Source organism: Denticeps clupeoides, chromosome 7 (genome assembly GCF_900700375.1).
Source record: "Denticeps clupeoides chromosome 7, fDenClu1.1, whole genome shotgun sequence".
NCBI lineage: Eukaryota > Metazoa > Chordata > Actinopteri > Clupeiformes > Denticipitidae > Denticeps > Denticeps clupeoides.
In genome coordinates, this window is record NC_041713.1 from 12,244,737 (window position 1) to 12,263,549 (window position 18,813).

The 18,813-nt window shown below is 42.9% G+C and overlaps 1 protein-coding gene across 2 annotated transcripts; it reads right to left on the bottom strand.

The window, feature by feature from the left end:
* Window positions 1-439: 439 nt before the first annotated feature.
* Window positions 440-17,687, bottom strand: csnk1da (casein kinase 1, delta a). Of its 2 annotated transcripts, XM_028985355.1 has the most exons (10): window positions 17,612-17,687; window positions 10,861-10,971; window positions 7,574-7,722; window positions 7,077-7,305; window positions 6,445-6,615; window positions 5,862-6,010; window positions 5,492-5,660; window positions 4,616-4,728; window positions 3,892-3,959; window positions 440-1,454 (listed from the first exon to the last, which is right to left on the bottom strand). In XM_028985355.1, exons 1-9 carry the CDS (start codon window positions 17,685-17,687, stop codon window positions 3,927-3,929), a joined length of 1,200 nt encoding a protein of 399 aa, XP_028841188.1. In that variant the 3' UTR covers window positions 440-1,454; window positions 3,892-3,926. The 2 variants fall into 2 exon arrangements, with proteins under 2 accessions (XP_028841188.1, XP_028841185.1); XM_028985352.1 differs by lacking the exon at window positions 3,892-3,959 and having other exon boundaries at window positions 441-1,454.
* Window positions 17,688-18,813: the final 1,126 nt, after the last annotated feature.

Here is an 18,813-nt window from a genome sequence, read left to right on the forward strand (position 1 = left end):
GACTTGAAGTACCATTAAGTCCCAGAAGCATAAAGAGTTTGGAAGGGAGAGAAACTAAATGTGTTTTTTCTTTAATATTAAACCCAATTTGCACAAAGTTTCATACAGGTAAAAGTATAAGAAAATTGGACTAAATAAAACCAAAGAGGCTGATTCTGAGTAGACATGGCTTCTTACAAGTTGATGGCTGGAGATCCATCGCTAAAAAGGGCAGATTCAGGGTTTGCTGAAGCACTCAAAGAGAAACGAAGCCCTTGGTACGACGTGACTTCAGCCCAAGCGAACTATTCACAGCAACAGGGATGTTCAGAGACCATGGGCCTCCAATGCCTTTGCTATAGGGAGACCTTAATCACCCAAGAGGGGTGGGGTGCAAGGGGGAGTAAACGGACATATGTCTAAAAACACAAGAATTTCACAGCTTGACATTTAAAAAAAAAAAAAAAAAAACCCTTGAGGGAATGCAAGAAATACATAAGCAGGAAGATCAAGCATTAATGACAGAAGCCCATAATGCTACAGACAAGAGAGGAAAATAAGATGCTGTTGCACACAAAAAACAAAACAAACAAAAAAAAGCATTTTGCTTTTTAAGAATGACAGAAGAGGAATTTCTGCACGTGTACTTATGCTGCAAACCATCTCTTAGGCACCACAGTAAAAATCACAAAAAAGCACTGTGTGCACGCTCCTGTACATATTTTCATGTGTGCAGTGGGAGGGCTTTAAAACACACACACAAACCTGCAGCTCATCATTCTGAGGGGGCATTTGCTCAAACTGCATTTTGCATCTGCAATAAAAACCTCTGAAGCCTCGACAGAAGCAAAGAGGGACATGTACAAACGGCTTTCTTTTGACTTAAAAATACAAAACAGATCAGACAAAGAGGAGTGGGTGGAGAAGCATGTTAATGGCTATCAGTCTAGCAGTTGTCCAAGCTAGATTTATTTTGGGGGGAGGAGAGTGAGAGCAAGAGCCAGGAAGAAATAGTAAGTGTGTTGGAGCAGGCTGTATCTCGTGCAGTTTGCGTGGCAGACCCTTATATGTGGATGTGGGCGTTGTCTGACGAGACAAACCTCTTAAGTTTAGAAAGATAGTAAACACGACAGCCACCCAGTGGGCCGATCACGACAGCAACAAAGCAAAAAAAACAAAAAAAAAAAAAAAACAAACACACATATATATTTTGTCTGTGTGAGTCCCTGGCCATGTCCAGCAGAAGAAGAGTTTGAATGTTCAGCTGGATTTCATTTGCATTCAAAACAAAACAGGAAGTGGAAAGTCAGGCTTTTTATTGGCTTGATCAAATGGGTTGCAGGTTCTGCAGATTCTTTGAGGTTGTTGAAAATCCTGGCAAAACGTTGGATGGGTCTGCCCCCCTCTACCACATCCAGGAGGTCTCACCGAGGTACCGCCGACTGCAGGCCACTTGGGGTGACACGTGACAGAGCCTACAAAAGGATGAAATAAATAATAAGCAAATAAATAAAATATCAGGAACATGTGAGCAGGGAACGCAGGGTTTAGAATTTCACTCAACTACCACGAGGGAGGCACTAATGAATGCTCAAGTTATACATAGATTCCATACATTGATCTAGCGCATTACAAAATCTATTGAATTATGCAATATCAGTCAGTCCTTGTCCGATGGGAGTTTGCATGCAGGCCAAAACAAAAGCCTGGGTTTAAGGTTGTGCACATATCTACGAAAAAGATTAACATCTCTACGGTTTAAGCTCCAAAAATATCATGAATAAAGTCAGAATATCACCTCTGATTAAACACCCAGAGGTGAATATGCAAAATATTCATAGGTCAAGAATGATCAAGCATGCATCATATTACTAATTATATATGTGAGATTTGGCCTGTAGGGGGAAGCAGAGGCAAATTGCTGGACTCAAGAGGCATAAAGAGGATCAAGCATGCAGACACACACATTAATTATTTTCCTCATTCAGTCTTGACCACAAAAAGAGGTTTCTGTCGGGCCACAGAGGTAGTCAGGGAGGGGGAAGGCTATTTACATTTCAAGCAGACAGTCATAGCTCTCTGTGGGTCCCCAAGACATCTCTAGAAAGGAATTATTTTTCACAGTTAAAAAAAACGGATCCTCCCATAGGGAGGGAACATCTTACAGAACCAGCCAGTCACAACCCACTTCCACTCTTAGAGCAAAGGGACATCCATCAATGACAGGAAAAGGGAGAATAAAAGAGCTGCCAAGGTGAAGCAGCCATCCTTCAGCTCTCCTACAGACTGCACTGCTACCCATCCTAACCACTGATTCATTTAGATAATGAAAACTGTTTGGAAAATTAAATGTTAAGGCAAATAAAAAAAAATAATAATAATTTAATTAAAAACATTCATTACATTCCTGTAAGAATAATACAATCAATAAAGCCTAATGACTATTCATCCATATTATAATGTATTAATGAGAATGTATGATTTTAATGGTGATATAATGAATTAAAACATAGCTTAACTTTACATGCACACACATTGTGTATGTAATTATGTTTTAAAAACGTCTTAAGCTATTAAAGGCTGCAGTTTGGCCCTTGGAATACAAGTACCAGGAGTGAAAGGTGGGGGTCCCACTGGTGAGCACACTGCATGCTAGAGGATCTCCAGGAGTCATAAATGAATGAAAGTCAACCTCAAGCATAAAGGGAGGGTAACATCCATATACACACACCACACCCGGTCAACTACTTGTGTGAGGGTCAACAGAAAGATATATGGGGAGAGAGAAAGAGCACAAGAGACTGGGGCAAATAGAAAGATTTAAAAAATAAAATAAAAATAATAATAATAATAATAATGGGGAAGCGCACAGGTAGAGGGCGCTGTGCAGCACACAATCAGCAACTCTCCACATGGCACATGATTAGTTTGGACTGACAATCCTCTTTTCACCTCAGATGAATCCTACTGGAATGCTACAGGGCAACAGTTCCATTCAACTTGTCGCTGAGAATGAGGAACAGTTCCACTGAGCATTTATGTTTCTGTTTAGGGTAGCAGACCAGGAATAAGCCGGCCTGTTCCAGCCAGCTGACTTCATGGGTATTATTGGAAGGTTGCAGCAGCCACAGACTGGGCAGATGGACAGACCAGGCATGTCCATATGTGGAGGCAGTTCACAGAGCACACTGGTTCATTATAAAACTGAAGCAGTTCCTATACACAGTACCAGTCAAGACTTTACCTCTGATTAAAATTTAAATCTAGAGTATCTTATCAATTCATGTTCATGTCACACTGGCAAGTCATGCTCTTTCTAGATTGGTGTAAAATCAGACCAAGTTTGACATTTTTCAAAAACTGGGATATTATTGATTAGGAGGGTAGTTTGCTAGACTCAACTGTGCATGAGACATTACTAAGGATGCAGTTAGTTTTCTGTACGGCTGCATAGCACTGACAGCAGATACAGGGGAAAGAAGGGCCTCTCAGTCCTATTGAATTTGCAGGTTGAATGATGCCAGGACATTTTCATTTAAATGACCTAGATGTGACTTGGATTTGAGGCCACCTTTTGTGTCATATTTAGTTTAAACTGGGACAAGGCCACTTGTCACTTTTAAAACTCAAGTTCCTCCCAGCCTACTGCTTAACACCATGGATCCTGTATTAAAAAAAAAATAAAATTACTAGAAACTCTTTACTCTTTAAAAACTTGGAAACCCATGAAAGCATGTAAAGGCAGGTTTGAGGTGGCTTTAGTCATTAGTCTGTGGAAAAGCCTGAAGGTGAGGGCAGAAATGCTATTATTGTGTGCAGGATTGTGGGGGGTGGCAGAGGAAGGGGTAAGACTAGATAGGAGGTGGAAGGCAAGCGGTAGTCCAGAGAAAATGGCACCCAACCGTCACTCACCCGGAGCTGCCTTCACACCAGAACGTGGCGAGCAGCTACTTGCCGTGGTGATCGAAGTGAATGCTATTCTGAGGGGAGGGAGGTCAATTGGACGTGTGGATAGGGTGGGGGGAGTGGGAGAAGACATCCGTTTGTGAGCAGAGAGAGAAAAAGACACACAGATATAATAACCTGACAGCCATATCCCCGCAAATCCTGTTCAGACAGGAAGAGCTGAATGGGATTTACTGAGTAGAGGAAGATGGGATTTACAGCTATCTTTTTTTTAAATAACCATTCGAAAATTGAAGACTGAGAACGGGGTAGGATTACATTTATAAGAAATGATTTAGGGTCATTTCAGACCACAGAGCAACTGACACAACTAGTTAAATAGGTTAAGTGACCGACATAATGCTTTAGAGATAAAACAGGTTGTCTACACCCTTCTGAGCCTATAAGATCCATGACACCAAGGTCTCATCCAGTCCCGTAAGTGCTTTTTTCCCCCCACAGTGTGCCAGCCAACAGATTAGCTCTTTGGCAGCACCATGACACAGTTACATGCTGAGAAAGAAGGAACCACATATCCTCTCACACATTGTGATTGGGGTCAGAGCAACATCTATTTAGGGAATTAACAGTCAACAGGAACAACTACTTCAAGCATATCAAGATATGCACACTGCACACAGTACCACCTTCTGACAGTATGGTAACAGACAGCTCAGAGTTGATTTTGTACCTGTGATGTTGACATGCGTGAGTTGTCCTGTCGGCCGGTCAGGTCAGAAGAGGAGATGTTGACAGGAGCGCCACGGTGAAGTCTCATGCTCACCTTTCTCTCCCTCTCCATTCCTGAAAACACAGTGGACCAGAAAACACATTAGAAACAGAACAGAGCTGTTGTGAGAGGCTCAGTGACGTTCAGTGCCTGGCTAGTCAGCAATAATCACACCCCTGGACAAGCTTTTAAAAGCATAAATGTACCATCCAGGGGAAAAGGGTGTGTTTTCTCGTAAACACGCCACTTTCACAAGCCCCCATGCCCTGTAATTCTACCAACTGTTCTTCAGACACTCACTCACTAGTGATCTGCAGCCCACAGGGGCCGTACACAGGTCATCATTAGCAGGTTGTTCCCAGCAGTCGAAACTGCAGAGCAGAGCTCTGTTTACGTCAACGTTGAAAAACCTTGCTCAACCACCCAACTGGAACTGCTCCACGATGAGCGTCACCACCCACACAGCACCCTGCGTCACGCTCACTTCCTGTCGGAGCGCAACACCGAATCAACAAACCGCAGACCCTAATTGATCAAAGGCGTGAGATAAAAAAAACGAAGGTATGTAGGTGTGCAGTCTGACAAATGAGGAAGGGCGTTACAGTCTAAATAATGGAGCGACCATGAAAGAGTATGTGGTAAGAATCTTGAAATCTAAAGCATCTTCTAATGACAAAACCCCGGTTTAGCATTCACATAAATCACATAGCCTTTAAATAATTAAATCCAGGCATTCGTTCTGTCAAATTTTAAATCTGTTTGAAACAGTTTATTGAATAATGACAACCGCAGATTTGAACTCTAATACAAATGTTTTACAGCAAGGGAGGGACTGACCTGTGTGTGAGGTGGGAGTGAGGGGTGTGGGAGGGGGCACGTCCTGTGTGGCACGAGGTCTGCCCGAGGCAGAGGGGACACCTCGGGCTCCTGGGTTCCTGCTGTGTCGGAGACGCTCGTCTCGGTCTCGCCGCTCACGCTCTGCATCCTCTGCAGCACGGTTAGCCCCCTGCAAAAAGAAACAGACGTCTTGTTCTATAGTAAATTTCTGTAGTGATAAACTATAAAATAGCACAGGGCTGTGTGTTGCAGCTCATGAAATCAAGAAATAAAAAGTACACTAGATTTAATAAATGATTATAAATTCAGACAAATAATCCTGAACACAAAACAGAACCAGGCAACTCTCCATACAAAATCATATACTTACAAACTTCAGCATGTTCCAGTCAAACACATAATCATAGGAAAAGCCCTGCCGATGGAAGAGGTTCCTGAAGAGCTGTCTAAGGTAGGAGTAGTCGGGTTTGTCGTCAAAGCGCAGAGAACGGCAGAAGTTGAGGTATGTGGCAAACTCGGCTGTGAGCAGTACAAACAAGTGAAGTGATCAGGCATATATTTTTTCCCTCATGCGCACACACAACGCTCAAAATCACTTTGCACAAAATGACTCTGCGCTTTTTACCTTACTGCTCTTTTTTATGGCTCTTTTTCTCTTTTCTTTAAACATTGTAAAAAAAAAAAAAAAATGCAACTCATTTGCACACAGTCACCCTACCAGTTACACATATTTTTGTGTTAAAGACGTAAAAGTGTAATATTTGGTTATGTTTGCAATATTTGCATATTGGTTCATTGTTTACTTGCAACATTTGCCATACTGTGGTCTGTAGCAGTCGCAAAAAGCATTTCACTGCACATCATACAGTGTATGACTGTGTATGTGACAAATAAAATTTGAATTTACTAAGTTGACAACACAGCTGAGACATGAAGTGAAGAGGTGAACGTACATGGGTATCCTTTGCACAGAACTTCAATGGGAGTGGACATTTTCTTTTCACTGATGCGCTCATACTTCTGTCTCTTGGTGGCAGCCTTCAGGCCTTGCCAGGGCAGGGAGCCCAGGTTGAAGTACATAAGTACATAACCCAGAGACTCCAGATCATCCCGTCTAGACTGTTCTGTAGAGAACACACGGACAAGAGAGTCAGATCACTACAAATAAAGAGCAAACAAACTGACTGAAAAATGGGACAACCTATAGTACTCAAATTACAAAAACCATTCCACTTTTACATTAACAAACTATTACCTATATCATGGTTTATCATGGGCAGGGGGAGTGGTGACAAGGCAAAGCAAGGTAGAACTAATCTTATCCCAAAGTACATAAACAGTTTATAAGCAATTCTTTATTAGTTCCATTTATTGTAGATCAAACCCAAGAGCATACTTTTAATCATGCAGATACGAGAGCAGCCAGGGTTCATTAATAAATATACTAGAGAACGTTAAACACGTCCACAGTGACTGGTGTGCATAAACGTAGGTGTGCGTGTGTGTGTGTGTGTGTGTGTGTGTGTGTGTGTATAATTTAAAAAAAAAAAAAAAAAAAAAAAAGTGTGTGGTCGTGACCATGTACCAATGCCCAGATGGGTGTTGATAGATGCATAGCGGGCTGTGCCAGTCAGGTTCTTGTTCTCGCGGTAGGGGATATGCTGGTGGGTGCGGGCGTCACGATACTTCTTGGCCAGACCAAAGTCGATGATGTAAACCAGGTTGCCCTTCTTCCCCAGGCCCATGAGGAAGTTGTCAGGCTTGACGTCTCGGTGGATGAAGTTTTTGGAGTGGATGTACTCAATGCGGCTGATCTACAGGCAGCGAGAGTGAGAAACCGGTTGAACAGGACAGGATACGAGCCGAGAGCAAACTATAAAGCTAATATGCAAAACAGGATGAACAAATAAAACAGTTAGAGAAGGGAGCCATAAGGCATGATTAAAAGTAGGAGGGCTAAAGTTCTGTACAGAAGGATACATATGCAAAACTACTAAGCAGGAAATATTTACCCTGTTCACAGGGTGTACAATTTTAAAATCTTGTAAAAAGGAGCACAGGCTACATTTTACAGGCCCTTACCATCTGGTCAGCTAGCAGGAGAACAGTCTTAAGGCTAAATTTTCGGGAACAAAAGTTGAATAGGTCCTCCAGGCTGGGTCCTAGGAGCTCCATTACCATGACGTTGTAGTCTCCTTCCGCACCACACCATTTTATGGTCGGAATTCCAACTGCAGTGAGAAGAGATAAGCAAAGTCATGCTGCAGTCTCCAATAGAGCAGAATGTTTTACACTGTAAAATTTCTAGTGTACTGGATGGGACTACGACCTTGGAACAATATTAATATTGTGTGTAAAAACACACAGAGCTGAAAGAAATAAAGGGAACACAAAAATAAGACATCCTTGGTCTGAATGAATTAAATAAACACTTTGTTTCCTTATATAGTTTAAGGTACTGACAAGGTAAATTATCGATGGTCTAGATTTGGAGTCACACTCAAAATTAAGGTGGGAAAAACACTACAGGCTGATCCAACTTGTAATGTCCTTAAAACAAGTCAAAATGAGGCTCAGTAGAGCGTGTAGTCTTGCTAATTTCCTAGAATTTCCACCAGTTGTCTATTCCATTTGCACAACAGCATGTGAAATTGATTGTCAATCAGCATTGTTTCCCAAGTTTGATTTCACAGCAGTGTGATTAACTTGGGAGTTACATTGTATTGTTTAAAGGTTCCCATTATTTGTAGGTATCTGTGTGTGTGTGTGTGTGTGGTTACACAAACAAAAATTAGCTCTCTACTATATTACTGAAATTCAAACCCTCTGGAGAGAATAGAGACCATCTGAAGGTGACCTGGGATGCACAGACCTGTCAAACTACTGTGGTAACATGGGGGGAGGCTGAAATATGTTCTGAGGGATGACAAAGCACCACCCCCCCCCAAATAAGCAAAGGAAATGTAAAAGCACGACTGGGACAACCTTCAGTGCAAAGCAAGGGGAGACAGCAATGAGCCTTAGATCAGTGAAGTAGATGAGTTAAATCAGCATTAGATAAGAATCTGGATTGTTCCACCAATGTAAAATCCCTTACAACTAATTAAGTTTTTTTTTCCCTCTTATTCCCAAAGATAATTTGGAATAAAATGTATTACAAATATTTTGAGAACAATCAATTAGAGGAATTTCTGCTGAGCTACATGCGCCTGAGCTTGAGGTGATTCGCAAATGTTTTTTGTTTCATCCTCAAAGCTCCAGGGGAAGCAAAACAGAAAAAGCAAGTTACATAAAAGACTATCACAGACAACGTGATTTCAGAAAGGGAAAAAATAAATAAAATGTCAAATCATTAGAAGTGCAGAGCGATCCTGGCAAAAATAAATAAATAAATAAATAAAAAGAAAAATTTTTTAAAAAAGCCAAGATTCAGCATAACCCCTGCCCCGCCACACACTTTCCAAAACACGAGTGCAGCCTAGGCCATTGCTCAGCGCAGTCTCAAGAAAGAACAAGAACAGCACTGATAGATTGCTTTATCTTTCAACTTCTCTGTACATGGTCACATTTTGGGGGGGGTTCAAGATAAATGCCTGACCCTGTAATCACCAGAATGCTCTGTAGAATGTTCTCTACATCTGAAATCAATCTGCAGAAGTATGCGCCATTGTGTGCCTCCTTTGGGGTCCCCAGTTCTCACGGCTGCCTGATATTAGGGCAGGAATACACACACTAACCAAATCAGTGAGCACCAGTTGTAAATAACCATGCAAAAGCACACGGTGTGTAACAAGCTAAATGTAAGATGTTTTCGCCTCAAACTTAACATTAAGTACGTATAGTCTTGACTAACCCCACTACTTGGGACGCAGTGCACTTCTTGGTGGCGGTCCCAAGCCCAGGTAAATGGGCAAGGTTGAGTCAATGTGGTCACCCAGCATAAAACTCTCCAAATCAACTGCGGACAATCCGCTCTGGTGAGCGCTTATGGGAGAAGCCAAAAGAAGATGAAGCAGTTACAATAGTCTTGACACGCACTGTTGTCCATGAAAGGCACACAGAGGACTGCTCTCCACATATGGAGGGGAGTCTTCCTGTTAACAGCTGACAGCACCTCTCTCGTATCCAGAATCCAGCTACGGCGTTTCACTGATCAGCATTTTGCAGCACAGCATCTTCCAGGTCAGCTATTTCTGAGTGCACTAGGGCTGGTAAATATATCGCCCTAGTCTGGGTCTGCCTCTCGGCTCCAGCGAGCCTTTCCACTAAATTGTCTGGGCCCAGATGACTAATGAAGAAACTAATACTAAATACGCATACCTTCTGTGCATGTGTTTTAATGTGTACATGCATGGTTTGTTTTTGGTGAAACGAGATTGCACATTACCAGGTTAAAAAAAAAAAAACACTTAATGGCTGCAATGTCATTTATGGCACGTGGTTAATTACTCCAACGCAGGCAGGCAGTAGCCTGTCAAGAGTATGAATATTCATACTGCGCTGAACAGGCCTGGGAGCGGTGGAGGAGACCCAGTTAGGAGGAATGCGGAGGCTCGGCCCCTCCCCCTCCACTCAGCATACACCATCTGGCCAGGGCTCCATGTGATCAGGGAAAGCAGAGGAAGACGTGGTGGGCGGAGAAGCTGCCAGCAAACACCTCCCTCTCTCCCCTGCCTCCAACCGCTCGCCACAGTCATCCATACAGGACCGCCTGCATGTCCTTCCATCAATAACGTTGTTACTTCAGTTGAGAAGTAGCAGTTTGAGCTGGATGAAAGCAAGCACAATCACACATACACGAGCAGAACAGAGCCCAGCCGAGGTCTTTGTCCTCTCAGCATCTTCACCGAATGCCCTACAAGCAACCGTGTCCCACAAGGGACACAGCCCACAGTCACTTCGCGAGCAAAATTAGACATTGGAGGCAAAAGTGGGGGAATGGTGGCCTCTAGTCCTCTACAGCTGCTGTGCGAAGGCATCGGCAAGAGTATGCGTTCCTATTGTTTCCACAAAGAAACCAAAACCGGTTAGGGAACAGGTCGAAACCACAAGAATTCCGTTTAAAAATATGTTACCTAAAAACAATAATAAAATATGACTTCACTGAGGGCACCCAAGACACATGAATGAATGGATTTATTAAGAAGGGTGCAAAGCATTTCTGGGTTTTTCAATTTGGCTGGAAAGGAAACAAATAAATTCGCAATATGTTTGTGGACTTGCATAATTATTGGAATGTAACCTGGGTTTTTTAACATGACCTAGAATCAGGAACACTGCATCTATGCATTTGAAACATTCTTTACAGTCAATAACAGTCTGATACTATTCAGTGAAATAGACCAAAAAAAAGAAAGAAAAAGACAGACCTCCACCCTGCATCATCTTGTAGATCTTGCTCTCGATATGGAGCTGAGGGTGTTTTGTCTTCACACATTCCAACTTAATGGCCACTTCCTCGCCCACCGAAATGTCGGTGCCTAAAAAAATGAAAGAAAAATGAGAAGGAGAGAAAGATGAGTCAAGAACATGAACACACCAGAATCACAGAATCAAGGACACAGCACAGAAACATATAGAGAAGTAGAGAGGGCTTTAGATAATATGGCAACGTGGATGCAGAAATATGCTTCAACAGCTTAGCTCATTTGTTCATGAACACTTACAGGATGGTGCATAATGACGCAGCGAATCACTGTCAAATATACATTTACATTTACAGTATTTATCAGACGCCCTTATCCAGAGCGACTTGCAATCAGTAGTTACAGGGACAGTCCCCCTGGAGCAATTTATGGTTAAGAGTCTTGCTCAGGGACACAATGGCAGTAAGCGGGATTTGAACCTGGGTCTTCTGGTTCATAGGTGAGTGTGTTACCCACTAGGCTACTACCACCCCTACTATACCCTTCCCAACACCACATAAGGTACTGTGATTAAAGCTCTGCCACAGCCGGCAATTCACAGTTCAGACTTTAGCATGAGCTGCTATCCTGAGCCCCATATGGAGGAGGAGTGGGAACAGCGTGTCTCATCCCCAGTGACGCTCCAGTACGCTCTTATCCACCCCCCCCCTCCCGGAATCTAGCACAGCCAAGTCTGTACCTCGGGTGTGGGGAGGGTTGGTTAATGGAAAAGCTTCCACTGAGTGGAGAGCAGAGTAATGTTGGCCGGTGCCTGCCTGGATATGCCTGTGTGTGCACATACGCCTGGGGCACATGGGTGGATGAAGTTGTAAATTTGATACCTACACACAGCAAATGTAGGTACAACTCCACAGAAAGACTTTAAAAAGCCTTGTTCAGCCCGTACACAGAAATCAAACAGAACTCTAGGCTTGCTGAGAATCAGAGAAGGAAATATGTTCAGAAATACGTTGGGTTGCATAAGTAATCCAGGCCCCATGTGAATCACGCTCAGCTCCGACTCAGGTTCAACAGCTTTGCCAGATCCCCCATACAAAGCCGGTCTGTTATGCCGGCTCCTTAATGAGTGACCTCAAAAGCGTTTGGCACTTTAGTGGGCAGAGTCAAGCACATGGACTGACAACCTAAACTGGTCACACAGCAAGGAGCTGAGTCAGCTGAACAGGACCATGCATGAAGACTGCTTGAAGGTAGCAATGATGAAAAATAAAAATAAATAAATAAATAAAAAGCGCACCAAATCAATAATATACAGAAATGACTGTAGTCAGTCCTACAACCCACTACCCAGCCACTAATAACACATGTGACCATGCATTCCTTGGTGCCAGTCCCAAGCCTGGTAAATGAGGGTTGAGTCAAGAAGGACATCTAGTGAAAAACATTTGCCAAATCTTTGTGTGGACCACCAGACCGGGTGATCCATTGTTGTGACCCCTAATGGCTGTCCAGTCAGATATACAGGGACCACTAAGTCATGGAGTTCAGATTTTAAAGTGAGGTCTGAGGGAATGACATGCAATTGTTGTGCAAGCTGCATTCCCACCAAATGAGAAATGGTTCATAAATCCATCCTGTCTTCAAACCAGAGACGCAAGAACAGGGAAAAACTAATCCCTGCAAATACATTCTGAAATGAAATCAGAACATCTGTCTCCAAAGCAATGCATTGCAATTAGTGATGTGTAAAATAAAATTCATGCACAATGTACATCCATAACATCATGACTTAATATTAAGTAGGTGTATTTGCTGTATCTTAAATCTGCCTTGGCTTATAGAAGAATGGACTCTACTAGACCTCTACTAATGGTTTGCTGTGGTATCTGGCACTAGCACGTGTGTTCCTCAAATTGCTGGTCCACAGCTATGCTCTCCAGTACCTTTCTATCAGGGCCAAGGGCCACTTTTGGTAGGTCTTGACCACGGCAAAAATTCCATAAAGCACAATTTATAAGCTGTTGCTGTCAAGCAACAAACTTGATCTAGTCCACCTTTAATTTAAGGTACAATTCACCTGCTCACACTAAAATTAACAAGCCCAGTTTAAATTCCTAAGAAATCCAAAAATCCCAACATAAAATGAACATTCAATGGAATTGATTACTGCATAATTTAAAAGTGATTCAAATGTAATGGTTTTGGTAAACACATAGATTTTGTGTTCAAAAACAGCAAGTAAACAAATCTTGCTGCTACATGAGGGTTGTAATATCAGGACATGCACAATTTGCACATACAAACAATACCAAACACTGAAATCCCAACCCTGAAAATTCAACCAATTACCTCCTTTTGCATCTGGACGTCTTAGGAAGGCTATGAATTGAGGGACTACAGGATTTATCACACCATCGCACAGTGTGCTTGACTGCACAGCAAAACCCCATTTCCATCTAAATTGAACAGGGTTCATAGTCAGGAGGAGGGCAAATATGAGGGGGAGTGAGTCCACTAAACAGCCAGTCTGTGCAGAACCCACTGCCTCATGTATTCATGAATTTAAAAGGAACCATACGCATCTGACAGTCCGTGCACATTACAATAATTAATCGGACACTGCACGTCTAGACATTAAAAGAATCCATGTCGCACTGGCCCCAAATCCAGACATCCTGCAGCAAACGAGTGTGTGCATGATTTCACAATATCTTGCACCAACAAAAATATGGCCAAAGCACAGTGATCAGTTGCCACACTTCCATTACTGATTACTGGGGGAAAAACTTTCAACTGTCCATTGAATGTCATGTGAGTCTAAGCATTCGGAAACACTTAGGGGACAGAGAAAAAAAAAAAAAAAAAAAAAAACACCACTCACATCTATTGGAGTTTCTCCTCATGCCACCTGAATTATTACCACAATCTTTTTGTGGCTTGAATATTCAAAATATTTTTAAGATCACTGGCACATCGACAGAGATCTTCTGCTGATTAGAACGCACACAGGAATTTGATGTGTCTAGGCATATTTCAAGGATAAGGTTGCAGTGCGCCTCGGCACTGACTGCGGCAGCACGGACAAGCTCAGGCATGTTCAGCCTCCGACCGAACAAGAATCACAGGACCTCCAACCCCCAACACAGGCCAACTATGGATGTTCCCATCTGTTTCATCATGCCAGTGCCACTTTACCAATATTTTAATTTATCATAAACAAATTCATTACATTCACTACATTCATGAAGGTCATAAATATTTACCAAAAGCATTTACACAGGATTAGAAAAGTGGAATACTGTGCGAATGAAATGTTATCCCCAACATAAAGCAGAATGCATAAAATAAGAGATAAGATAAGATGATCCTTTACTAGTGGGAAATTTACATGAGTCACGGCAGGAATTGCCCAGCACAAGATAAGACTAGCAAAAAATAATAGTACAGACTCAATGCCCAATGTATAATATAAAATTCAATGTACAAATATGCAAATAAATAGTCCTAGAATAGAAAAATTATGAGTTGTAAAAATATGTGGTATTCACAAATAATAGACTGCTCAGATGCACAAAGAGAATACACACCTAAACTAAACTACGTAACAGATATATTATGTGTTTCCTGGGAACGATCCCGCTGTGGCGCAATCGCAGGGTGAAATCAGCAGTCCTGCCCTCTCATGTTTGCAAGCAGCTGGTGCTCTTCGCCCCCCCCCCCCCCCCCCCCCTCTCTCTCTCTCTCTGCTGCTCTGGGGCCTGACGGGGAGTCAGGGATGCTTGCAGAATGAATTGTTCACAATCATCTATGTACATATGCAGACATGACTGTTTTGCACGAATACTACTAATGGACAAGTTTGAACTGTTTGGATGTAGAGATTGCATGAGCTTTAGAAAGGGAGTGAAAGAGGGTTTTGTGTGTTCTGTGCACACAGGACTCAATGTTTTCTACATTTATTTGTGAATACCACATATTTTTACAACTCATAATTTTTCTATTCTAGGACTATTTATTTGCATATTTGTACATTGAATTTTATATTATGAAAATGTGAAAATGTGTTTTGAAATACAAGAGTCATGGTCTCGTACACAGCCGTGTGGATGGTTCGATTTGCTGCAATGAGCAGAATAACTGTCGCCGTTAATTCCATGCTCACCTTGTTAGTGTCATATATACTACTGGTAGTACTCCTTTAAATGCACACGGCACTAAGTTGTGGGCGGAGTTAGTCCGCCTCAGTCCTGATTCTCTAACAAGCAGACTGGTCCAAGCTCCTGAGGTCCCGTTATTATTTCATTTTGTATTACATAAAAGCAGTTTGGTACGAGTAATGTCCCGGTCTCATGCACAAGTGGTTACCGACATTTACCAGGCTGTGGCAGAGCTGAGGTGTTGTAAGCATAATAAATATTGTGTGTGACAAACTCCAGCAGCATGAGATTCTATTCCTTTCCAGTGGCCGGCTTTCCCCACTACACACAGACACACAAAACAATTATGATCTGAAGTCACAAACACCAGAAAAACGCCTGGTTCATATGTCTGTAATGTCAGGTGAGCGCAGACCATTTTCTGCTTATTGGAGAAAACCTAAATTCGATTTCATACTATACAATTAATTTCACAACTTCTAACATTAACCCCATACCCTGGGTAGTGAGTCATGCCAAACCCTATACAATTTTCAGATGTCATTGTCTAAATTATCTATATAAAATCAGCATTCTACTTTTTTTGTGTGTTAGACATCATGCCAGTTCAGAACAAGACCATTTTGCAGCACAAAGTTGATAGAGAAGCGAAAAACACAGACAACCACACAGATAACTCTGTGGTTCTACACAATGATAATTCTGCATGGTGGTGCAGGATGTTTACATTCACATCACCACAGGAGAGTGTAGCTGGACCAAACTGGTTTCTTTAGGGTTGAGAAGAGCCCAGAGACCTCCATCCACCCAGCTGGCCGTGTGCTTTTCACGACGGCTTTGAGAGTAGAATCTCCCCTATCCGGTTACCGGTGCGTCCGGGGGAAGCCGACGTTGCACTTTTTAAGAGGCTTGGGGGGTTGAGAGGGAGCTTGTGCATTACAAGCAGCCCGGGACCAGCCCCCTTGGCTCGAGTACGTCAGGCACCCCAGGTGTGAGCAGCTTGTGTCTTTACATAAGTCCCTAAGTAGATGGACACAGCTTTTTTTTTGTAGCGCACCAGCTGAATCACTGTGATTGCATAACATTTTAGTCACTCATAATTCCACAGACCTCGGTTGTAAAGGAGCCAAGACGCACTGCATAACAAATCCAGGATCTGTCAATCAGGTGAGTTTGCATAGAGGATGTCAGGGTGCAGAGACCTTGGTATCAAGGTGGTCATAAATTCCAACAGTGCAAAGGGGAGCAACTGCAGCCCATTGACTAGCCAGCTTTACCCATCTCATAGAAGCATGTAAACACAAATGCAGCACTAACAGCCACTACTTAATAGCAATTTGGCTCCAGTTTGGTGCACTTTTTATAGTATTCTAGGAGAGAACGGCCAGCAAGTTGAGCAACACGAACCCATAGCGTGACTTTGTTCTTCAGCTCGGTGGATTGTCAACAAGGAGCAGGCGCCCACAGTGAGCTCAACATTTCTGGCAATCGGCAGATTCAGAGGAGAAAAAAAAAAAAAACAGGATCTAACAAGGAACACGAAGTACAAGAATACACACGTGTGGGGTGGAGCTACACTAAACCAGCACAATGTCAAAGACATTCTCTCTCTCTCTGATACAACAATACATTATTACACACGAGCACACCTAGATCTAGGCATCTCTGAAGAGAGCATTATTTGTACCTGGGAGGTGATTATCATGTGTGTTTAAAGAGAAGACATTAAGAGAAGCTGCTTGGAAGAAGCCTCCCTGTATGAGGAAGTGGTCTTTGCCAGTGACTGGAGCAAATATTGCGTCACAGCCCTCAAACAGTATCCTTCATTTGTGAACTTCGATTATGGTCATGAAATTCAACTCTGACCTGAACAAAAATAAAATAGGTTCCAGGTACTGATGTCCTCTACCTGCTGAGAAGCTTCAGCAGCAAATTACTGGCCTAAAGAAACAGGGTAAAACCTACAAAACACTACCTGAAGTACTGCTAAATGTTACCAATTCTCGAAAACAAGGAAACACTTCAGACCAACGGGCAAGAATCGACGCACACAGTGCGGCTTGTAAAGCGCCATTAACGTTTTCAGGAAGTTGAGCAGAGAAGAGCTGAAGTCCTGTTAGATGTCAGCGAGGAAACAAACAGGTTCCGCTTCGGGTCAATTTAGACACACAAACTGACGATGAAGCAGGCAGAAACCAGACGTCCGCATGGTCCTTCGACGATGCTTTAATATTCTGTCGTAAAAATAAAATCCATTGCACCTATTGTCTTATCGCTATGGCGAACGAGAAGCAACTCAGCTGACTGTCACCCGTCAATTTCCGCGCCTCTCGTCCCTTCACTAACAATGTGAATTATCGAATTAGTGATGAATAAATTAAGGGGGAGACGCAGTGCGATCTTCACTGAAAGTCGAGCATCTTGTCATGTAACAGGCTGGCGTCGATTGTCTCCTGGCCTGTTTTCAAGCTAGCCAAATCCTGCGCAGCTAGCCCGCCAACCGATCCCACCGACGCTCATACGGGGACAGAAACGTCGAACAGACCCACGGACAAATAAAACACATTAAAATCGCCACAACGGGCTCCGCCACTCACCCAAATAGATGTCTCCGAACGATCCACTTCCGATTTTCCTACCCAGTCTGTACCTGTTTCCCACTCTCAGTTCCATGATAGAAAAACGTAGACAGCTAGCGGTGAAGCTAGCTTTAATTAAAACGGAGAAGGTCCAGGCAGTCTGTGCGCTGTGGTCAAAAATACATAAAAATAAAGCTGCGTCCTCGTCTCTCTCTCCTTTGGTCTTCCCCTGTTATAATGGGCAGCTAGCCTGCTAACACTGAGCTAGCGACGGTCCGACTTTCACCACCTGTTTTAAAACATTCCGAAAGGCGGACGACTGAAATGCGAAGCTTTTCGGACAGGTGGAACTGTCGCGTTTGTGCTCTCGACGATTAAAAAGTAATCCCAGGCGAAATTAAGGAGGATGAAGGCGGATTTATACGGGTGCCCCCTTTCCTCCTCCGCCCTGTAGTATCTCGAGTGGTTCAGCCTTCCGCTCGGAGCGGCCAGCCAGCGCGATCGGTTAAATAATCGGGCCGTGCGTATGACGTCACTTCCCGTAGAACCAGCCACCCGACGTAGGGTGAGAGAGTAGCAGACGAGGGGGGAGGGGACAGGGCAGGGTTCGCATAACAACAACAATAGCCATGGCCGAGGCTCTTTTGTCCACATAGACATAAACGTATACCGTGGACTAAAGAAACGTCGTGTTGTATCTTCTCAGTTTGATACGTTAAACCCACACGTGTAAATGACATAAGTTGCAAGTTGCTTTCTTCAGCGCTCGAATGTATTAAATTCATTATGGATGACAAACTCATTCTGTGGACCTTTCACAGTTTCATCATGTGTTGGATAACATAGCTTATTATATTTCTGTGTGTTTTCAAGTTATCCAACACATGATGAAACTGTGAAAGGTCCACAGTGGTTGTTCACTCTTTCTTTGGGCGTGTCTTCGTGGTTTCAGTAAGCAATTTACCAGCACAACGAGTTTTTTATGCACAGTATACCATGTAATTCTTTTGAAGCCGCACGAAGTATAACCCCTCAACCCGATTCACGTCGATATTTTAACATTTTAATAATGTCAGTGCCAAAGAAAAAATATTTATCCATGAACACGTGTGCACATATATATTGTTTATACACACCGATAGGTACATACTCATTCACGCACAGACAAAAGGAACAGTGTAAATGCACATTAAAACCACTGAAGCCTTTATGTGTTCAAA